The sequence below is a fragment of the Hyla sarda genome, chromosome 1 (genome assembly GCF_029499605.1).
Source record: "Hyla sarda isolate aHylSar1 chromosome 1, aHylSar1.hap1, whole genome shotgun sequence".
NCBI classification, from domain to species: domain Eukaryota; kingdom Metazoa; phylum Chordata; class Amphibia; order Anura; family Hylidae; genus Hyla; species Hyla sarda.
The window spans coordinates 387731649-387755590 of record NC_079189.1 but is presented as its reverse complement, the minus strand read 5'-3'; the positions used below and the strand labels follow the sequence as shown (position 1 = coordinate 387755590).

The following is a 23942-nucleotide window of genomic DNA, read 5'->3' as shown; positions in this document are numbered from 1 at the left end:
ACCGCTGAGCTTCCCTCAGTCGGTTAAACATATGTCCCCCTGCAACCTTCTACTCACAATGTCACTCTCTTTGAGCCACTCAGCTCGGGCTGTGTACTCCTCAGCAGCCTCTGTCTCTTCCCTACAGCCCACATGCTGTCTCCTAGGAAGAGCCCCAACTATTCTGTTCCTTTTCCTTTTAAACACACACTTTCCCTTCCTGATACCTCATTAATCAGGCCACAGGTGGAGCATTCTGCAGAGATAGCAAGGGAAATACACCCTTTCCTTGCCACACTGCCACAATATATATATATATATATATATATATATATATATATATATATATATATATATATATATTTATATATATATATATATATATATATATATATATATATTAGAATTTTCTTTTTATTATAGTGTCCATTTAAGTTTTGTGCAGCATAATTAGTTTTAACTTTATTCTGCATGTTAATACAATTACAGCTTTACTGAATTCATTGTTTTTTTATGATTTATTACTTCTGAACAATAAAAAAATATACCTATTTTATAAAATTTTATGGATGGAGCAGTGTTAGAGCATGTTTTTGGAAAGTAAAATGTAGTTATATTGGTACAATTTTGGGGTACATATACATTTTTTATCCCTTTTTTTGAGGCAGGAATGAAAAAGCACAGCAATTATTATTGAATATTAATTGAAATTATTGTTATTGTATTTTTATTTTATTTTTTGCATTTTCTTAACAATATTCATGAGGCATCCATGAAGTATAACTGCGGGTTGATGTAAGTACAGCAAGTTTTTATAGGCTTTTGAGTTTACTATTTTTCCAAAGTATATCAAAATTTTTTTAAATTTTTGACACCATATTTTAACTTTTCATACTTTAAATAATACATTGCCCTACTCCACAGTACTGTAGATGAGGCAGTGTGTTAAGACTATCTGTTATTATTCTAGCCATGCCTAATAGGATTCTGTACATGGCATCTGGCCGCAAAGCAATTTATTATGGAGAAGGGTTGACAAAATGATACCCCTCTATCTGTCTAGCCTCTGGTGACTACTTATTTCAAAATCTAAGGGGTAAAATGGCTGGCTAGCTTCAAACCTGGCCTTTTCTGCTGACATTTACTGATGATCATGTAGATTCAACTCAAGATAAAGATTACTAGCTCCTGATGTAATGGTACGTCACGGGGCAAGATGTGGTTTGGACCAGGCCAATTGGGGTTTTGGACCAGCTGCAATTCATGCTAAACTGCTGAAACTGTGAGATGGTAAGACAAGGAGATACAAGGTACCTTTCATATATCTGTCTGTACTTTCATAATGTAAAAATTCCCCTGTGCAAAGGGTCAACGTAATGTTCTCAAGCCTCTAAAGTGCTGCAGGCTGGAAAACTTCTTTACTCCACCTCCCATCCCTTTCCCTCTTTGATTGACAGTCAGCTGGAAGCCAAGCCCTGTCTCCATCTAATTTGTCTTGATTTAGCTGTTACTAGAGACAGATTACCCCTGACAACAGGTAGAGGACAATAGATTGCAGAGAAGCAAGATGCCTTGAGACCAAGATTTTAGAGATGTTGATTGACTGTTTGAAGTTGTTTGACAGTGCCCATTTAAGGCTACTTTGCTACTTGACATCTTGTTTTTTGTAGGGAAAGTTGTATTTTTTATCAGTGCAATTTAATCATATGTCAATATGATGCAATATGACAGTAGATTACTGTAGGTCATGCAAAATTAACAAGCATAACTAAGGCATAAATTATTACTAGACATCCTAACGGGTCTTTATTAGGACCTGGGCTGGTTCAATTCCAAAGCCAATCCTGGCGGATATGTTGCCAGCTGATGGGAACAGAAAAAAGGAAGCCCACTCTCTATGTTTGTTCAGTGATCAGCAGTTGCAGGATTTTTAATAGGATTTTTTTTTCCAATCTATTAGTGCATAAGTGTGGCCTTTAACCCCTTAAGGACCAGGCCATTTTATACCTTAAGGACCGGAGCGTTTTTTGCAATTCTGACCACTGTCACTTTAAACATTAATATCTCTGGAATGCTTTTAGTTATCATTCTGATTCCGAGATTGTTTTTTCGTGACATATTCTACTTTAACTTAGTGGTAAAATTTTATGGTAACTTGCATCCTTTCTTGGTGAAAAATCCCAAAATTTGATGAAAAAAATGAAAATTTTGGACTTTTCTAACTTTGAAGCTCTCTGCTTGTAAGGAAAATGGATATTCAAAATATATTTTTTGGGGGTTCACATATACAATATGTCTACTTTATGTTTGCATCATAAAATTTATGAGTTTTTACTTTTGGAAGACACCATAGGGCTTCAAAGTTCAGTAGCAATTTTGAAATTCTTCACAAAATTTTCAAACTCACTATTTTTCAGGGACCAGTTCAGTTTTGAAGTGGATTTGAAGGGTCTTCATATTAGAAATACCCCATAAAAGACTGCATTATAAAAACTACAACCCCCTAAAGTATTCAAAAAAACATTCAGTAAGTGTATTAACCCTTTAGGTGTTTCACAGGAATAGCAGCAAAGTGAAGGAGAAAATTCAAAATCTTCATTTTTTACACTCGCATGTTCTTGTAGACCCAATTTTTGAATTTTTGTAAGGGGTAAAAAGGAGAAAATTTTTACTTGTATTTGAAACCCAATTTCTCTAGAGTAAGCACATACCTCATATGTCTATGTTAATTGTTCGGCGGGCGCAGTAGAGGGCTCAGAAGGGAAGGAGCGACAAATGGTTTTTGGGGGGCATGCCGCATTTAGGAAGCCCCTATGGTGCCAGGACAGCAAAAAAAAACACATGGCATACCATTTTGGAAACTAGACCCCTCAGGGAACGTAACAAGGGGTAAAGTGAACCTTAATACCCCACAGGTGATTCACGACTTTTGCATATGTAAAAAAAATATATATTTTTTTTACCTAAAATGCTTGGTTTCCCAAAAATTTTACATTTTTAAAAAGGGTAATAGCAGAAAATACCCCCCAAAATTTGAAGCCCAATTTTTCCCGATACAGAAAACACCTCGCATGGGGGTGAAAAGTGCTCTGCTGGTGCACTACAGGTCTCAGAAGAGAAGGAGTCACATTTGGCTTTTTGAAAGCAAATTTTGCTCTGGGGGCATGCCGCATTTAGGAAGCCCCTATGGTGCCAGAACAGCAAAAAAAAACACATGGCATACCATTTTGGAAACTAGACCCCTCGGGGAACGTAACAAGGGGTAACGTCAACCTTAATGCCCTACAGGTGTTTCACGACTTTTGCATATGTAAAAAATAATACATTTTTTTTACCTAAAATGCTTGTTTTCCCAAAATGTTTACATTTTTAAAAAGGGTAATAGCGGAAAATACCCCCCAAAATTTGAAGCCCAATTTCTCCCGATTCAGAAAACACCCCATATGGGGGTGAAAAGTGCTCTGCTGGCGCACTACAGGTCTCAGAAGAGAAGGAGTAACATTTGGCTTTTTGAAAGCAAATTTTGCTCTGGGGGCATGCCGCATTTAGGAAGCCCCTATGGTGCCAGAACAGCAAAAAAAAAAACACATGGCATACCATTTTGGAAACTAGACCCCTCGGGGAACATAACAAGGGGTAATGTGAACCTTAATACCCTACAGGTGTTTCACGACTTTTGCATATGTAAAAAAATATATATTTTTTTTTACCTAAAATGCTTGTTTTCACAAAAATTTTACATTTTTTAAAAGGGTAATAGCAGAAAATACCCCCCAAAATTTGAAGCCCAATTTCTCCCGAGTACGGCGATACCCCATATGTGGCCCTAAACTGTTGCCTTGAAATACGACAGCGCTCCAAAGTGAGAGCGCCATGCGCATTTGAGGCCTAAATTAGGGACTTGCATAGGGGTGGACATAGGGGTATTCTACGCCAGTGATTCCCAAACAGGGTGCCTCCAGCTGTTGTAAAACTCCCAGCATGCCTGGACAGTCAACGGCTATCTGGCAATACTGGGAGTAGTTGTTTTGCAACAGCTGGAGGCTCCGTTTTGGAAACAGTGGCGTACCAGACGTTTTTCATTTTTATTGGGGAGGGGAGGGGGGCTGTGTAGGGGTATGTGTATATGTAGTGTTTTTTACTTTTTATTTTATTTTGTGTTAGTGTAGTGTAGTGTTTTTAGGGTACAGTCGCACGGGCGGGGGGTTCACAGTAGTTTCTCGCTGGCAGTTTGAGCTACGGCAGAAAATTTGACGCAGCTCAAACTTGCAGCCGGATACTTACTGTAATCCTCCGCCCATGTGAGTGTACCCTGTACGTTCACATTGGGGGGGGGGGGGAAATCCAGCTGTTGCAAAACTACAACTCCCAGCATGTACGGTCTATCAGTGCATGCTGGGAGTTGTAGTTTTGCAACCGCTGGAGGCTCCGTTTTGGAAACAGTGGCGTACCAGACGTTTTTCATTTTTATTGGGGAGGGGGCTGTGTAGGGGTATGTGTATATGTAGTGTTTTTTACTTTTTATTTTATTGTGTGTTAGTGTAGTGTAGTGTTTTTAGGGTACAGTCACACGGGCGGGGGATTCACAGTAGTTTCTCGCTGGCAGTTTGAGCTGCGGCAGAAATTTTGCCGCACCTCAAACTTGCAGCCGGATACTTACTGTAATCCTCCACCCATGTGAGTGTACCCTGTACGTTCACATTGGGGGGGGGGGACATCCAGCTGTTGCAAAACTACAACTCCCTGCATGTACGGTCTATCAGTGCATGCTGGGAGTTGTAGTTTTGCAACAGCTGGAGGCACACTGGTTGTGAAACACCGAGTTTGGTAACAAACTCAGTGTTTTGCAACCAGTGTGCCTTAAGCTGTTGCAAAAGCTACAACCCCCAGCATGTACGGACAGCGGAAGGGCATGCTGGGTGTTGTAGTTATGCAACAGCTGGAGGCATACTACTTTGGCTGGGGATGCTGGGGATTGTAGTTATGCAACAGCTGGAGACACACTGGTTTGCTACTTAACTCAGTGTGCCTTCAGCTGTTGCAAAACTACAACTCTCAGCAGTCACCGACAGCCAACGGGCATGCTGGGAGTTGTAGTTATGCAACCACCAGATGCACCACTACAACTCCCAGCATGCACTTTAGCTGATTGTGCAAGCTGGGAGTTGTAGTTACACAACAGCTGAAGGTACACTTTTCCATACAAAGAATGTGCCTCCAGCTGTTGCAAAACTACAAGTCCCAGCATGCCCTTTTTGCATGCTGGGAGCTGTTGCTAAGCAACAGCAGAAGGCTGTCACTCACCTCAAACGATCCTCGCTGCACCAGGTCAGTCCCTCGTCGTCTCCGCCGCCGCCGCTGCTCCTGGGGCCCCGATCCCAACAGGGGCGCCGGGGATCGGGGTCCCCAGCACCCGGGGTGCACGTCCCGCACCCGCTCACGTCCTCCGGAAGAGGGGCGGAGCGGGTTGCGGGAGTGACACCCGCAGCAGGCGCCCTGATTGGTCGGCCGGTAATCCGGCCGAAGAATCAGGGCGATCGTGAGGTGGCACCAGTGCCACCTCACCCCTGCTGGCTCTGGCTGTTCGGGGCCATCTCTGACGGCCCCGATCAGCCAATAATTCCGGGTCACTGGAGACCCGATTGACCCGGAATCCGCCGCAGATCGCTGGACTGAATTGTCCAGCGATCTGCGGCCATCGCCGACATGGGGGGTCATAATGACCCCCCTGGGCGATATGCCCCGATGCCTGCTGAACGATTTCAGCAGGCATCGGGGACCGGCTCCGCTCCAGATGGTTGCGGGGGGCCGGTAAAACACATGACGTTCTCATACATCATGTGTCCTTAAGGACTCGGAAATGGAGACGTATGAGAACGTCATGTGTCCTTAAGGGGTTAAACTCCCACTTCTCATGCCATGGAAACAATAGTTGTGCCAGATAATTAGCGATGACATACAAATGTGGTTAGAAAACAGTAAGATAGTCAGAACAACAACCAGATACAAAATAAACAAAAAAAAAAAAAAGGTTGCAACAGCACCATAGTAGTCTTTTGATCATGCAAGTAAAATCGAGGCAGGACCCACTATCAATTTAAAAACTCCTATGTGGATTTAACTTTTGTGATCAAATACATAGTGCTACTGTAAAAAAAAAGAAGAAAATGGCAGCAGCACACTTGGTCAACAAAATGGAGGCTCTTAGCGCACTTTTTGATCAAAACGTGTCCCCCATCCACCACGCGGATGTGGCCTCTTATCGGATGGGTCCCTAAACACTCACCTACCTCAGGCTGGGTGACATGTTGGATCCACTAACGATCCAAACCACCTCCTGTGAAAATAGGGGAGGGGATGCACGGCTACAGAGGGAGCCACTCCCCCCAAATTTGCACAGCAAAGAAAAAAAAAAAACTGAAAATGTAGCCAGCACCTAAACCCAATGCACGGGTGCACGCTGCTGTGGCAAGTACAAAACATGTAAAAAAAAAAGAAAATGGCAGCAGCACACTTGGTCAACAAAATGGAGGCTCTTAGCGCACTTTTTGATCAAAACGTGTCCCCCATCCACCACGCGGAGGTGGCCTCTTATCGGATGGGTCCCTAAACACTCACCTACCTCAGGCTGGGTGACATGTTGGATCCACTAACGATCCAAACCACCTCCTGTGAAAATAGGGGAGGGGATGCACGGCTACAGAGGGAGCCACTCCCCCCAAATTTGCACAGCAAAGAAAAAAAAAACTGAAAATGTAGCCAGCACCTAAACCCAATACACGGGTGCACGCTGCTGTGGCAAGTACAAAACATGTAAAAAAAAAGAAAATGGCAGCAGCACACTTGGTCAACAAAATGGAGGCTCTTAGCGCACTTTTTGATCAAAACGTGTCCCCCATCCACCACGCGGAGGTGGCCTCTTATCGGATGGGTCCCTAAACACTCACCTACCTCAGGCTGGGTGACATGTTGGATCCACTAACGATCCAAACCACCTCCTGTGAAAATAGGGGAGGGGATGCACGGCTACAGAGGGAGCCACTCCCCCCAAATTTGCACAGCAAAGAAAAAAAAAACTGAAAATGTAGCCAGCACCTAAACCCAATACACGGGTGCACGCTGCTGTGGCAAGTACAAAACATGTAAAAAAAAAGAAAATGGCAGCAGCACACTTGGTCAACAAAATGGAGGCTCTTAGCGCACTTTTTGATCAAAACGTGTCCCCCATCCACCACGCGGAGGTGGCCTCTTATCGGATGGGTCCCTAAACACTTACCTACCTCAGGCTGGGTGACATGTTGGATCCACTAACGATCCAAACCACCTCCTGTGAAAATAGGGGAGGGGATGCACGGCTACAGAGGGAGCCACTCCCCCCAAATTTGCACAGCAAAGAAAAAAAAAAACTGAAAATGTAGCCAGCACCTAAACCCAATACACGGGTGCACGCTGCTGTGGCAAGTACAAAACATGTAAAAAAAAAAGAAAATGGCAGCAGCACACTTGGTCAACAAAATGGAGGCTCTTAGCGCACTTTTTGATCAAAACGTGTCCCCCATCCACCACGCGGAGGTGGCCTCTTATCGGATGGGTCCCTAAACACTCACCTACCTCAGGCTGGGTGACATGTTGGATCCACTAACGATCCAAACCACCTCCTGTGAAAATAGGGGAGGGGATGCACGGCTACAGAGGGAGCCACTCCCCCCAAATTTGCACAGCAAAGAAAAAAAAAACTGAAAATGTAGCCAGTACCTAAACCCAATACACGGGTGCACGCTGCTGTGGCAAGTACAAAACATGTAAAAAAAAAAGAAAATGGCAGCAGCACACTTGGTCAACAAAATGGAGGCTCTTAGCGCACTTTTTGATCAAAACGTGTCCTCCATCCACCACGCGGAGGTGGCCTCTTATCGGATGGGTCCCTAAACACTCACCTACCTCAGGCTGGGTGACATGTTGGATCCACTAACGATCCAAACCACCTCCTGTGGTGGATGGGGGACACGTTTTGATCAAAAAGTGCGCTAAGAGCCTCCATTTTGTTGACCAAGTGTGCTGCTGCCATTTTCTTTTTTTTTACATGTTTTGTACTTACCACAGCAGCGTGCACCCGTGTATTGGGTTTAGGTGCTGGCTACATTTTCAGTTTTTTTTTTTCTTTGCTGTGCAAATTTAGGGGGAGTGGCTCCCTCTGTAGCCGTGCATCCCCTCCCCTATTTTCACAGGAGGTGGTTTGGATCGTTAGTGGATCCAACATGTCACCCAGCCTGAGGTAGGTGAGTGTTTAGGGACCCATCCGATAAGAGGCCACCTCCGCGTGGTGGATGGGGGACACGTTTTGATCAAAAAGTGCGCTAAGAGCCTCCATTTTGTTGACCAAGTGTGCTGCTGCCATTTTCTTTTTTTTTACATGTTTTGTACTTGCCACAGCAGCGTGCACCCGTGTATTGGGTTTAGGTGCTGGCTACATTTTCAGTTTTTTTTTTCTTTGCTGTGCAAATTTGGGGGGAGTGGCTCCCTCTGTAGCCGTGCATCCCCTCCCCTATTTTCACAGGAGGTGGTTTGGATCGTTAGTGGACCCAACATGTCACCCAGCCTGAGGTAGGTGAGTGTTTAGGGACCCATCCGATAAGAGGCCACCTCCGCGTGGTGGATGGGGGACACGTTTTGATCAAAAAGTGCGCTAAGAGCCTCCATTTTGTTGACCAAGTGTGCTGCTGCCATTTTCTTTTTTTTTACATGTTTTGTACTTGCCACAGCAGCGTGCACCCGTGTATTGGTTTAGGTGCTGGCTACATTTTCAGTTTTTTTTTTTTTCTTTGCTGTGCAAATTTGGGGGGAGTGGCTCCCTCTGTAGCCGTGCATCCCCTCCCCTATTTTCACAGGAGGTGGTTTGGATCATTAGTGGATCCAACATGTCACCCAGCCTGAGGTAGGTGAGTGTTTAGGGACCCATCCGATAAGAGGCCACCTCCGCGTGGTGGATGGGGGACACGTTTTGATCAAAAAGTGCGCTAAGAGCCTCCATTTTGTTGACCAAGTGTGCTGCTGCCATTTTCTTTTTTTTTACATGTTTTGTACTTGCCACAGCAGCGTGCACCCGTGTATTGGGTTTAGGTGCTGGCTACATTTTCAGTTTTTTTTTTTCTTTGCTGTGCAAATTTGGGGGGAGTGGCTCCCTCTGTAGCCGTGCATCCCCTCCCCTATTTTCACAGGAGGTGGTTTGGATCGTTAGTGGATCCAACATGTCACCCAGCCTGAGATAGGTGAGTGTTTAGGGACCCATCCGATAAGAGGCCACCTCCGCGTGGTGGATGGGGGACACGTTTTGATCAAAAAGTGCGCTAAGAGCCTCCATTTTGTTGACCAAGTGTGCTGCTGCCATTTTCTTTTTTTTTACATGTTTTGTACTTGCCACAGCAGCGTGCACCCGTGTATTGGTTTAGGTGCTGGCTACATTTTCAGTTTTTTTTTTTTCTTTGCTGTGCAAATTTGGGGGGAGTGGCTCCCTCTGTAGCCGTGCATCCCCTCCCCTATTTTCACAGGAGGTGGTTTGGATCGTTAGTGGATCCAACATGTCACCCAGCCTGAGGTAGGTGAGTGTTTAGGGACCCATCCGATAAGAGGCCACCTCCGCGTGGTGGATGGGGGACACGTTTTGATCAAAAAGTCCGCTAAGAGCCTCCATTTTGTTGACCAAGTGTGCTGCTGCCATTTTCTTTTTTTTTACATGTTTTGTACTTGCCACAGCAGCGTGCACCCGTGTATTGGGTTTAGGTGCTGGCTACATTTTCAGTTTTTTTTTTCTTTGCTGTGCAAATTTGGGGGGAGTGGCTCCCTCTGTAGCCGTGCATCCCCTCCCCTATTTTCACAGGAGGTGGTTTGGATCGTTAGTGGACCCAACATGTCACCCAGCCTGAGGTAGGTGAGTGTTTAGGGACCCATCCGATAAGAGGCCACCTCCGCGTGGTGGATGGGGGACACGTTTTGATCAAAAAGTGCGCTAAGAGCCTCCATTTTGTTGACCAAGTGTGCTGCTGCCATTTTCTTTTTTTTAACATGTTTTGTACTTGCCACAGCAGCGTGCACCCGTGTATTGGTTTAGGTGCTGGCTACATTTTCAGTTTTTTTTTTTTTCTTTGCTGTGCAAATTTGGGGGGAGTGGCTCCCTCTGTAGCCGTGCATCCCCTCCCCTATTTTCACAGGAGGTGGTTTGGATCATTAGTGGATCCAACATGTCACCCAGCCTGAGGTAGGTGAGTGTTTAGGGACCCATCCGATAAGAGGCCACCTCCGCGTGGTGGATGGGGGACACGTTTTGATCAAAAAGTGCGCTAAGAGCCTCCATTTTGTTGACCAAGTGTGCTGCTGCCATTTTCTTTTTTTTTACATGTTTTGTACTTGCCACAGCAGCGTGCACCCGTGTATTGGGTTTAGGTGCTGGCTACATTTTCAGTTTTTTTTTTTCTTTGCTGTGCAAATTTGGGGGGAGTGGCTCCCTCTGTAGCCGTGCATCCCCTCCCCTATTTTCACAGGAGGTGGTTTGGATCGTTAGTGGATCCAACATGTCACCCAGCCTGAGGTAGGTGAGTGTTTAGGGACCCATCCGATAAGAGGCCACCTCCGCGTGGTGGATGGGGGACACGTTTTGATCAAAAAGTGCGCTAAGAGCCTCCATTTTGTTGACCAAGTGTGCTGCTGCCATTTTCTTTTTTTTTACATGTTTTGTACTTGCCACAGCAGCGTGCACCCGTGTATTGGTTTAGGTGCTGGCTACATTTTCAGTTTTTTTTTTTTCTTTGCTGTGCAAATTTGGGGGGAGTGGCTCCCTCTGTAGCCGTGCATCCCCTCCCCTATTTTCACAGGAGGTGGTTTGGATCGTTAGTGGATCCAACATGTCACCCAGCCTGAGGTAGGTGAGTGTTTAGGGACCCATCCGATAAGAGGCCACCTCCGCGTGGTGGATGGGGGACACGTTTTGATCAAAAAGTCCGCTAAGAGCCTCCATTTTGTTGACCAAGTGTGCTGCTGCCATTTTCTTTTTTTTTACATGTTTTGTACTTGCCACAGCAGCGTGCACCCGTGTATTGGGTTTAGGTGCTGGCTACATTTTCAGTTTTTTTTTTCTTCATAGTGCTACTGTAACTTTCTTTTTATGCATTTTGTTTTTCCCATGGCTGCAATTAGAGATGAGCGAATCGAAGCTGACAAACCCGAATTTGTTGCAAATTTTGCGTGAATCACTTCATTAAGCTCCATTTACTGCAGTCCAGGCTCTAGGGCATCTAAAATGATGGATCCACATGTCATTACATGGGGCAAGGAACGCTGGGAAGGCGGGAAGGTAAGGCGGGTAGGAAAGTAGGCAGGATGACCCTGAATCACAAGCAGGATGCAGCCTATCAGCATTCAGTCATGCCTGTGATGTCACAGCCCTATATATTTGGCAGCTATTTTGCGGCTCGTCATATCATTAATTACACTGCATACAGACGGACATCGCTGTGTATGTGTTACACAGAAAAGCTCATTCCATCAGTGTTTCACATCAGCGTTCTCGTGGGCAGAGAGCAGTGTTTTTTACACTAAAGGATTTTTACTGCAGCTGAAGGCATTAACCTCACAGTCACTTTCTTTAGCATTGTATTACAGAGAGGGGCAGATAGCTGTGTATTACCTCATACATTTTAACAAGCTGCCTCAACTTCATGAACCTTAGCAGAGGAGGCAGCAATAATTTTTCAGAGCAATTCTGTGTCTTTGTTCCACAACAAATCATCTGCTGGTTATACTAGTCTGTAGACAGTATAATAGCCAGCAGTCCATTCCTAATAGTCTTTGACAGAGTGCAATTTTGTGTTTAGTACACAGCTGTTGTGTACTGCTGGTATTATGCAAAAATGAAAAATTTTAAGCATACTGTACCCCATCTTTCTGCCCTCATAAGTGCATACCACATACGTACATCTAAATAGTGTACTATTTTGTACCTGTTAATCTGCCAAGGGCCTAGATACTGTGAAAGTCCTGGAAAAAGTAATCACCGGCTGGTGTTTTATTAAAATGTGTTTTTTTAAGCGTACTGTACCACATTTTTTCTGCCCTCATAAGTGCATACCACATACGCACATCTAAGTGGTGTACTATTTTGTACCTGTTAATCGGTGAAGGGCCTAGATACTGTGAAAGTCCAGGCAAAAGTAATCACCGGCTGGTGTTTTACTAAAATATTTTTTTAAACGTACTGTACACCCTTTTTCTGCCCTCATAAGTGCATACCTGACACCACATACCTACATCTAAGTAGTGTACTATTTTGTACCTGTTAATCTGTCAAGGGCCTACATACTGTGAAAGGACAGCTAATAGTACCCACCTGCTGCTGTTCTAGACAAATACAGTTTTAAGCGTAGTGAAGTATATTGTACTCCCCTCATATATGCAATAATTAGGTCAGGCAGAGTAGTGCCAGGACTTGGCAGAGTCCAAAATTCTTCTGGCGCAGGCAGAGGTCATAGCAGAGTAGGGGCATGTGGCAGCCAGAGTCATAGCGAGAGAGTCTCGGCCAGCAACTCAGCAGCCGTGATTGATAGGTTCACTCGGTCATCCACTTCATCCCAAGTGACAACCGACACCCCCAGTCAACAGTCGGTGGATTCTTCAGACTCAACCCTCACTTGGCATGGCCTTCATGCTGCTGCTGCCATCTCAAGGCTCTGTCATTGTGCTGCTCTATGGTCTCCTCATGCTAATGCTATCACCTCCAGGCTTTGTCATTGTGCCGCCATATGGTCTCCTCATGCTGATGCTGCCAAATCTAGGCTCTCTCATTGTGCTGCTCTATGGTCTCCTCATGCTAATGCTACCTCCTCCACGCTCTGTCATTGTGCCACCTTATGGCCTCCTCATCCTGATGGTACCACCTCCTGGCTCTGTCATTGTACCGTTATATGGTCTCCTCATGTTGATGCTGCCATCTCCAGGCTCTCTAATTGTGCTGCTCTATGGTCTCTTCATGCTGAGGCTGCCACCTCCAGGCTCTCTAATTGTGCTGCTCTATGGTGTCCTCATGCTGATGCTACCACCTCCAGGCTCTCTCGTTGTTCTGCCATGGATACTGCAAAACATAAATAAGGTGCTGGTCCCCAGTTTCAATAATTACTCTGCATTAGGGTCACTTTCAGGACTCATGATGCTGCTGTCACCTCCAGGCTGTCTCATTCAGCCACTATATGGTATCCTCATGCTTCAGCCACTTCCAGGCTGTGTCATTCATCCAATATATGGTTTACATATACTTCAACCACCTCCAGGCTGTGCCATGCATCCAATATATGGTTAACAGTTGCTTCAGCCACCTCCAGGCTGTGCCATTCTTCCAATATATGTTTTACTTATGCTCCAGCCACCTCCAGGCTGTGCCATTCATTCAAATTTGGCCAGCCAGGTAACTCAGGCCTGGCTGTTTGGAAGGAGAGAGGGAGGTTGCAATAGCAACATTCAGTATGTCACAGTGGTTTACTGAAGGAATGTGTAGTAGCCTATGTACAGCAGCAAGTTGCGAAACCATTAAAATTAATTCAAATTTAGTCAGCCAGGTGACCCTGGATGGCTGAAGGGAGGGAGGGAAGTTGCAATAGCAACTTTCAGCATGTCACAGTGGTTTATTGGAGGAAGTAGTAGTATCGTGTGCACAGCAGCAAGTTGAGAAACCTTTAAAATCAGTTTGAATCTTTCCCCAGCCAGCCAGGCAGCCCAGGCCTGGTTGGAAGTACCAGGTTTGCCAAAAAATCTATTTCAATTTGACCAAAAGCCCTGACTGGCCACAGGGTGTTTTTAAAAGCAAACACAATAAATTACAATTTTGCCCCAGACAGGCAGACTGCCCAGGCCTGGCTGGAAGTAACAGGTTTGCCTAAAAAAAATTTTTTTATTTGGCCAGAAGCCCTGGCTGATTTTGCAAAGCAGGGATGGCTTTCTTTGCAAAATAATGGCGACTAAGCACACGCCACCTGGGCTGGTCACACCCCATTAGTTAACTGAATGCCATGGAGTCAACAAGATGGTATGGGAGGGCCTGCCCCACCAGCAAGTTGGCCAGGTTGGAATTGAAGCACACTACAACAGGCTCACTGGGAGAATATTGTTGTGTGGAGGACATGGATTCCCCAATGCATAATTGACAGTATCGGGGAGGAGGAGGGCACAGCACTGATGCGGAAAATCCCAAAATGTGCTGCCTGTTAAAGAGGCTTGACTGTAAGACAGTTGGGAGGGATCTGGAGAATAAATAGTAGCAGCAGCAGTGTTTTCCTCACATTGTGGGAGTGTCTTGGCTGTCCAACACAGTCTTTTGGTGATGCTCCATTTGCCTACGTAGAGATATAGTTCCTACACTCTGACCCTGGCCACGACTTTCTTTCTGTTTGCAGAGACAACATATCGCCATGTTTTCCACATCAAGTAAGGTGTAAAAGAAATTCCACACATCAGAATATCAGACGCAGACTGCACCACCACCTGACTGTGCCCCTTCTCTGGATGATTCTTTAAAAGAACCTGAACATGCAGCAGCATCGTTGTCACTTGACCTCATCAGACAAGAAGCCCTTTCTTCCCCTACCTTGGCTACACACTTTTAGGCTCACAATGCCACTTCCCTCCTGCTCGGAACATGTCAACTCAGGCATAGGTAATTCTCACGTCTTGTCTAACACCACATCATCGTCAATATCAAACTCCTCATCATCCATGCCACTCCTCTCTGCATGGACTTCTTGGGCTCCTTGCTTCCCCTCAGCATAGCCACCTCGACACCTTACAGTATCCCCACCACACCTACCACCACCATTACCACTTGTGCTGGGCTCGACCACTGATTTTACCTGATTCCAGACAAGTTATTTTTTGGTTACCTTTATCCTTTTTGGGTGAATTTTCACAAACCTACTTGTAAAATCTAAGTTCCAACGCTTTGAATGCTTTTTGCGTGGCAAAGACGACAGCACAATGAGTACTAAAGGTGTTTGTGGAACAATATGAAATACGAAAGAACTGTATTAAAGGGGTACTCTGGTGGAAAACATTTTTTTTTAACTGATGCTAAAAAGTTAAACAGATTTGTAAATTACTTCTATATAAAAATCTTAATCCTTCCAGTACTTATCAGTTGCTGCATGCCCTAGAGGAAGTTGAGTTGTTCTTTTCAGTCTGACCACAGTGCTTTCTGCTGACACTTCTGTCCATGTGAGGAAATGTCTGCAGCAGGAGAGGTTTTCTATTGGAATTTGCTCCTACTCTGGACAGTTCCTGACATGGACAGAGGTGTCAGCAGAGAGCAATGTGGTCAGAAAGAAAAGAACAACTCAACTTCTTCTGTAGTATACAGCAGCTGATAAGTACTGGAAGAATAAAGATTTTTTAATAGAAGTAATTTGCAAATCTTTTTTCTTTCTGGAGTCAGTTTATATGAAAAAAAAAAAAAAATGTTTTCCACCAGAGTACCCCTTTAACACTACAGGCTAGATACGTATATCTTTAACACGCTTTAAGTGTGGCAGGGTTGACATCACAAGGAGTACTGAAGGTGGCTGCAGAATAATATTAAATACACCAGTATCGTATAACACTACAGGCTAGATAAGTGTAACTTCAACATGCTTTTTGCGTGGCAGGGTTAACAGCACAATGAGTACTGAAGGTGTTTGTGGAACAATAGGAAATGCACCAGAACTGTATTCACACTACGGGCTAGATGCGTGTAATTTTAACACGCTTTTTCTGTGCCAGGGATGACAGTACAAGTACTGAATGTGTTTGCGGAACAATATTAAATGCAAGAACGGTAATACACTACAGATTAGATACGTGTAACTTTAACATTCTTTATGCTTATTGCCATATAATGATTGAACAATACCATTAGGAATAAGCAGTAGGAAGAGGAAAGTGCTCATGCCGCTGTACAGAGCACTGGTGAGACCTCACTTGGAGTATTGTGTACAGTACTGGAGACCATATCAACAGAAAGATATAGATACTCTAGAGAGAGTTCAGAGAAGAGTTACTAAACTAGTACATGGATTGCAGGATAAAACTTACCAGGAAAGGTTAAAGGGCCTTAACATGTATAGCTTGGAAGAAAGAAGAGACAGAGGGGATATGGTAGAGACTTTTAAATACATAAAGTGAATCAACATGTTAAAGGAGGAGAGCATGTTTAAAAGAAGAAAAACTACCACAACAGGACATAGTGTTAAATTACTTTACTGAGAGAGTGGTGGATGCATGGAATGGCCTTCCTACAGAAGTGGTCGCTGCAAATACAGTGAAGGAGTTTAAACATGCATGGGATAAGCATAAGGCTATCCTTCATATAAGATAGGGCCATGGATTATTGATAGGATTCAGATCATTGGTCAGACTAGATGGCCAAATGGTTCTTATCTGCCGACACATTCTATGTTTCTATGAGAACTAAGCAAAATGCCTACATCTGTATTCTAGGTTATGTGCATGATCTCAACACAACTAAGGACTTTAAGTTAACTGTTGTGAGAACATTATATCTTTCTAGGAAACTTGTTGCAAGATTCTACCTTGATAAATCACTTTCTTTCTATAAGAGAACTTAATGAAAGAGTGAAATGGCAAAGCAATGGAAAAGCACATTTATTTAAAGAAAAGCTTATCAGACATTTGAAAGAGTGTGGGCCACATGACTCAATAATTTTGGTCTGGCATCTTCTAATATTCCAAAACACAAGGTACAAGGCCTGAATCACACTTTGGAGCAGTGAGGGACTGAAATAAATCTTTAGTGGTCCTTTTCTCTAGGTTGTACTTACACAGATCACAGTCCTTTCCTAACAAGTCAAACAATGTGATAATTGTCCACATTCAAATTCTTTCTTTTTCTGGATTGATTTCTGTACTTTTTAGGGAAAAAGGGGGTGGGATGGGGGCTGAATTACTTTTTTGTTTGTTTGTTTATTAATTTTTTGTTGTTGTTAAAACCCTATAAAGAATCACTTGAAGAAAAAAGGGATTAGCAAAATATTTTATATGGCATGCATGTTAAGACAAAATTAGGTTATGTTTAAGATTTATAAAACCCATCTAGGCCAGTCAGATGTAAATTATGTAAAAGACTACAAGCCCTTTTTGCTGCCATATCATGTAGCGTAGCTGGGATAATGTACTATATCTATGTATTATCCATATACTCATACTTGCTTTCCTATAAGTGTACCCTTTTAAGGAGATTTGTGGTGTGGCACACACTGTGTGTCACTTGTTACGTGTTACGTAAATTTAAAATCAAAGAAAAGACCATAACCTTATAATAGCCAAAATGCTGTGTCACAAAAAAGTACCAGCACAGTGGCCACTATAAATGGTGCCACATAAACATATCCAGTCAGCAGCCTAACTTGAAGCTTCTGGGCCAATGTAAACAGAAGCTTAGTAACAGGACCCTTCTTACCATGTTTCATTCATAATACTGGTATCTTGTTAAGTGGATTAAGAGAGTTCTTTGGAATTGCTTATGCACCAAGGCCCACCTGAGAATGCCACCTCTGCACCCCTATAACTACACCACTGGTTATAGTACAGTGCATTTTGATAAACAGCATCATTAGACTACATGTTGTAAAACAAAGTTACCTTCACCCAGAAGACTCTACAGCTGTGGAGACGCGTGTTGGTGTGCTGCCACGCAAGATATTCATCAACACGTGTCCGTATCTGAGGGTCAGATGAGTACCAATGATCAGGTGTGCTGTATTTTTGTACCAGGTAGCGCAGCATAGCCATACTGAGGATAGATTACATATTAATTTCAGAATAGAAAACAAATTTGGTTAAAGTATTGCTAAATTAATAGTATGACAAAAACCAAGAGTTTGCATCCACCTTTCAACAAGTGTTAAGTCTCCATCTTTTAAGACTGGAACTTTGCGTAATGGATTTACATTTTCAAACTCTTCCGTGAGATGATCCCCTACAAAGGAATATCAAAAATCAGAGACAATGTAAAAATAATTTACAGGTCACAGATACTTTCAATTGTACAAGGTATTAAACGTCAGTTAAAGGGAATCTGTCACAAGATTTAAATCTCCTTTCTCACTAACCCCAGGAGATGTTCCTGCCCACAGAGATGGTGAGGATATAATGTTAGAAAGTCTCCCTGGGCGGGAAGGTATATTCACCTAGTTTTGTCCGGCTATAGGCACGCCGCCTCAGCATGATTGACAGCCCAGACATGGCCCAAGTTATGGCTCTGCTTCATCTGCTTAGGGAGCAGAGCAGTCTGAGGACTGTAAATCAGGGTGAGGGGGAATGATTGTAGCCGGTAAAGATGGGACTAGAAGAGTATAGCTCCCTGCCCAGAGGACTACTTAAGGGGCTGGAGGGGGACATTTTCTAACATCATATCCTCACTAGATAATTTTTGAAAAATTTTATTTGGCCAATTCGCAGTATTTTCCAAAAATTTTTAGGTTCAGTCCAAATTTATTGACGGCAACTGCTATTAAAAGCAGCTATTTCTGGGATAGAGAGCCTCAATAGGGGTGTGGAACACTTTGCCTTGCCATAACACGCATAGGGAGTGTGCTGTGTTAGTGAGATAATGCTGTTATTCAGGATAACATGCAGATTAGAGGCACCACTATTATAATCACTGTCTCAGAGCAGCAAAATGACAGAGCCTGGAGGTGGCATCAGTATGAAGAGACCATATAGTGGCTGAATGACACAGCCTGAAGATGGCAACAGCATGACGAGACCATAGTGCCCCACAATTTAAAAGATTAAAGATATTTTTTAACATTTAAATTGAAGATTTCAAATAGATGAACCTAAAAAGTTTTATTTAATGTGCTAGCAGAATGAGGAGACCATAATTTGGCAGAATGACACAGCCTGGAGTTGGCATCAGTATAAGGAGACCATATAGTGACTGAATGACACAGCCTGGAGTTGATGGCAGCAAGAGGAGACCACATAGTGGCTGAATGACACAGCCTGGAGGGGCCAGAAGCATAAGGAGACCATATAGTGGTTGAGTGATACAGCCTGGAGGGGGTGGCAGCATGAGAAGACCATATAGTGGCTGAATGAGACAGCTTTGATCTGGCATCAGCATGAGGAGAACATATGGTGGCAGAATGAGACAGCCAAGAGGTGGCATCAACATGAGGAGAACATATGGTTGCAGTATGAGAAAGCCTGGAGCTGGCATCAGAACGAGGAGAACATATGATGGCTGAATGAGACAGCTTGGAGCTGGAATCAGCATGAGGAGAACATATGGTGGCAGAATGAGACAGGCTAGAGCCTGCATCAGCATGAGGAGAACATATGGTGTCAAAATGACACAGCCTGGAGGTGGCAGAAGCATGAGGAGAACATATGGCGGCAGTATGAGACAGCCTGGAGCTGGCAGAAGCATGAGGAGAACATATGGTGGCAGAATGAGACAGCGTGAAGGTGGCATCAGCATGAGGAGAACATATGGTGGCAGTATGAGACAGCCTGGAGCTGGCAGCAGCATGAGGAGAATATATGGTGGCAGAATGAGACAGCGTGAAGGTAGCATCAGCATGAAGAGAACATATGGTGGCAGAATGAGACAGACTGGAGCTGGCATCAGTAGGAGGAGAACATATGGTGGCAGAATGAGTAGGAGCAGGAGCATCTGGAGCGACAGAAGATTGGTATGATACTAAGCTCCCGTCAGCTGAGGTGGTGGAGCCTTGGCTGGCTGAAACAGGTAGCAGCGTGCCACTGGGTGATGCAGCAGGCTAGACCACCACAATACGGAGCCATGGTTCTCCTCTTCATGTTGACGCTGCATTTGTTGACGCAAGGCCGTGGTGCCAACATTGGGGCCCTGGCCTGGCCACGCTTCACCTTCTGTCAACACATCTTGCAAGTAACCAGGTGAATATCCTCCGGATGTTTGATGAAAAACTGCAACACCGCTGAGTAGCTGATTTTCCCCCCAACAGTCCACACTAATTGACAACAGTCTGCACTGCTACTGCCGCCAACTCCAGGAACCCCTGTTTCACTACTTCCCGGGAAGGCAGGCTGCCGTGAAGCAGGTGGTCTCCCCCTGGCACGTTTGGCTCCAGACTTTCAACTTCTGCCACCTTGCTGGCTCAGCTGAATCCTTACGGGCAACCTGCAACCCTCTTCTCCTGATGATGATGCCACTTCTGCACCCAGCTCCCAAGTGCGATCGGCTTCATCATCATCGAGTTGTGCCTGCACATCACTGATGTCCTCTTCAGGTTCCTTAACAGTGTCCGCTTCAGGAGCCTGAACACTCGCAACACCACCTCCCATGCCACTCTTCTCATCACTACTTGCTCGCCTAGTGGATGAAGCGGCGGACGTCTCCTCCACTTCTTGGCTGGACAGTAGCTGCTGATTGTCCTCTAGTAGATCGTCCTCACTAAATCGTGTAGCTGTACCCACAGCATAAGATACTTCTGTGGGGGAGGGAACAGAATAGGATAGAGGCAATGGGCAGACAGGGACAGCTCCCAGGCCATGCCAACTGAGGGTTGTATCTGAGGAACCCACCAACTGTTGACTGGGGGAGTCAGATGTCACTTGTGATGAAGTGGATGACTGAGTTAACCAATCGATGACTGTAGATGATTGCTGGTTGAAACACGACCGCTAGCTGATGTCGGGAGCTTAGGTCTTTCGCTGCGACTCCTGCTGCCACTCATGCTTACACTTATGAGAGGACAATAAGCTTCGCTATGTAACCTGTATTAGGCAATGTAATCACAGGTGGGCAGGCCTGGGCAGAAAAATAATATTTCGCACCAGAGTGTCCTGGCACCCTGGTTGGGAATCAATGCCTCAGTGTTATGTGTGCTGGACTCCCCTTGCACACCTTGCAACAGCGCACCTGAGGCGATCACCTCACTCACCTCATCGGAGCTACAGCCCTGATGAACAGAACATGCAAGTGCAAAAAATACAAACTTCAAAAAACACTAAAATCTGTGATAAAAGTGCTTTAAAAAAAGAGATAGTATTATATGTGACAAGGTCATCAAGGGTGGATTTAAAAGTAGGGCAGTTTAAGTTGTAGAAATTTCTGCAACAGTCCATTCCAGAGTGAGGGGAACTCTGAGATGAATGTTTGCCACCAGTTGGTTTCAAAACAATTTATCCAGATTTGTAATTTTCTTCTAGAGCTGGAATAACCACGGTTGTTGGCACCAGACTTGCCCTCCAATGGGTCCTCAAAAAGGATAAAAAAATAAAAAATGTAATTAAAATGTAATTATAATATCTCGTTAATCTCTTCAATTGTGACATCATACTGTCTCCCGACCCTGCTGCCACATCCAGACGCTCTAAGGCAGTGATTCTAACAGCGACACCTGTAATCTGCATGTGACTTGTAAAAATTTTTATAATATTTAATATAATTTAAACAAATATTTGCTATACAACCCACTGACTGTTGACTGGAGGTGTCAGATGTCACTTGAGATGAAGTGGATGACCGAGTTAACCAATTAATGACGGCAGATAGGTTGCTAGCTGATAACAGGAGCTCAGGCCTCTTGCTTTGACTCCTTCTGCCACTCGCTCCTAGTCTGCTGCAACCTCTGCCTGATGAATTTAGGCCTCTGCCACTCCTCTCTGCCTGACATACTTATACACCAGCTGAGTGCTTATATGTTACACTTATGAGAGGAGGACAATACACCCCACTACCCTTAAAACTGTATTAGCCTACAGAAACAAGGGTATAGCTTTGAATGGCCTTTCACAGTAACTAGGCCCAGATTAGTTTTTCAGGAAAAAAACGTACACCAATTAGGTGTACCTACAGTTTACACTTATGAAAGCTGGACAATATGCTCAGCTTAAAGCTGTATAAGGCTATAGAAACAAGGGTGTAGCTTTGGCTGGCTTTTTACAGTAACTAGGCCAAAATTAGAAGATTTTACCATGTATATCCATATATATATATATATATATATATATATATATATATATAAAGCATTGCCACATGTTATTTATGGTAAAATCTCATGAAAGGTTCCCTTTAAAGGGATATACAGTATGCATGATTCATGAGATCCACTGCAGACACATCCCTCATACTGTTTTTATTATTATTCAAGATCACCAAACAATAATCTTTTCTTCAAGTAATAATTGCATCAGGGCTTTTAGACCTGAACATCAGCTATACTAAAATAATCTATTATCACTATAAGCTTTTAATGCGATCAATATGGCTTTAATTGAACCAGGATGATCCAGGCCTTGCATTCTAAAATGCAGACCCTTAAAGGACAACAGCAGCACAATATACACTTATCCCCTATCTACAAGATAGGGGATAAGTGTTTGATCGCGGGGGGTCCGACCGCTGTGACCTAACGGGGCGCCGCCATTAGCGCTCATAGTGAGCGCTGAAGGCGCGTAGCGTCGACCTAGAGGTCGACGGTGATGCCCCATCTCCTCCCCGTCCCAATACAGTTCTATGGGGGAGACGGGGAGGCAGGAACACTGCCTCCCCGCCTCTCCCATAGAGATGTATGGAGGGGGCGTGCCGGCTGCAATGTCATTCTGCGGCTGGGACGCCCCCTGCACGGGAGAGCCACGGCATAGCCGCTGCCCCATACAGGAGATCACAGGGGGTCCCAGCGGTCGGACCCCCCCGCGATCAAACACTTATCCCCTATTCTATGGATAGGGGATAAGTGTTAACCCCTTAAGGACTGAGCCCTTTTTCACCTTAAGGACTCAATTTTTTGCAATTCTGACCACTGTCACTTTAAACATTAATAACTCTGGAATGCTTTTAGTTATCAATCTGATTCCGAGATTGTTTTTTCGTGACATCTTCTACTTTAACATAGTGGTAAAATTTTGTGGTAACTTGCATCCTTTCTTGGTGAAAAATCCCAAAATTTGATGAAAAATTTGAAAATTTATCATTTTTCTAACTTTGAAGCTCTCTGCTTGTAAGGAAAATGGATATTCAAAATAATTTTTTTTTTATTCACATATACAATATGCTTACTTTATGTTTGCATCATAAAATTTACGTGTTTTTACTTTTGGAAGACATCAGAGGGCTTCAAAGTTCAGCAGCAATTTTCCAATTTTTCACAAAATTTTGAAACTCGCTTTTTTTCAGGGACCAGTTCAGGTTTGAAGTGGATTTGAAGGGTCTTCATATTAGAAATACCCCATAAAAGACCCCATTATAAAAACTGCACCCCCCAAAGTATTCAAAATGACATTCAGTCAGCGTTTTAACCCTTTAGGTGTTTCACAGGAATAGCAGCAAAGTGAAGGAGAAAATTCACAATCTTCATTTTTTACACTCGCATGTTTTTGTAGACCCAATTTTTGAATTTTTGCAAGGGGTAAAAAGGAGAAAATTTTTACTTGTATTTGAAACCCAATTTCTCTGGAGTAAGCACATACCTCATATGTCTATGTAAAGTGTTCGGCGGGCGCAGTACAGGGCTCAGAAGGGAAGGAGCAACAAATGGTTTTTGGGGGGCATGTCACATTTAGGAAGCCCCTATGGTGCCAGAACCACATGGCATACCATTTTGGAAACTAGACCCCTCGGGGAACATAACAAGGGGCAAAGTAAACCTTAATACCCCACAGGTGATTCACGACTTTTGCATACGTAAAAAAAAATAAAAAAAAAATTCCCTAAAATGCTTGGTTTCCCAAAAGTTTAACATTTTTAAATAGGGTAATAGCAGAAAATACCCCCCAAAATTTGAAGCCCAATTTCTCCCGATTCAGAAAACACCCCATATGGGGGTGAAAAGTGCTCTGCTGGCGCACTACAGGTCTCAGAAGAGAAGGAGTCCCATTTGGCTTTTTTGAAGGAAATTTTGCTCTGCGGGCATGCCGCATTTAGGAAGCCCCTATGGTGCCAG

The 23942-nt window shown here is 44.0% G+C and overlaps 1 protein-coding gene across 2 annotated transcripts in view; it reads right to left on the bottom strand.

Annotated features, from left to right (window-relative positions):
* LOC130276223 (glutathione S-transferase theta-3-like) overlaps positions 1–23942 on the bottom strand; it is a 214210-nt gene that overhangs the window by 29880 nt on the left and 160388 nt on the right. For both annotated transcript variants that reach the window (XM_056525267.1, XM_056525277.1), the window contains exons 2-3: positions 17899–17986; positions 17650–17800 (exon numbers count right to left, since the gene is read on the bottom strand). In XM_056525267.1, the coding sequence (XP_056381242.1) occupies positions 17650–17799 (150 nt within the window). In that variant the 5' untranslated portion in view covers position 17800; positions 17899–17986. The remainder of the gene's footprint in view (positions 1–17649; positions 17801–17898; positions 17987–23942) is intronic.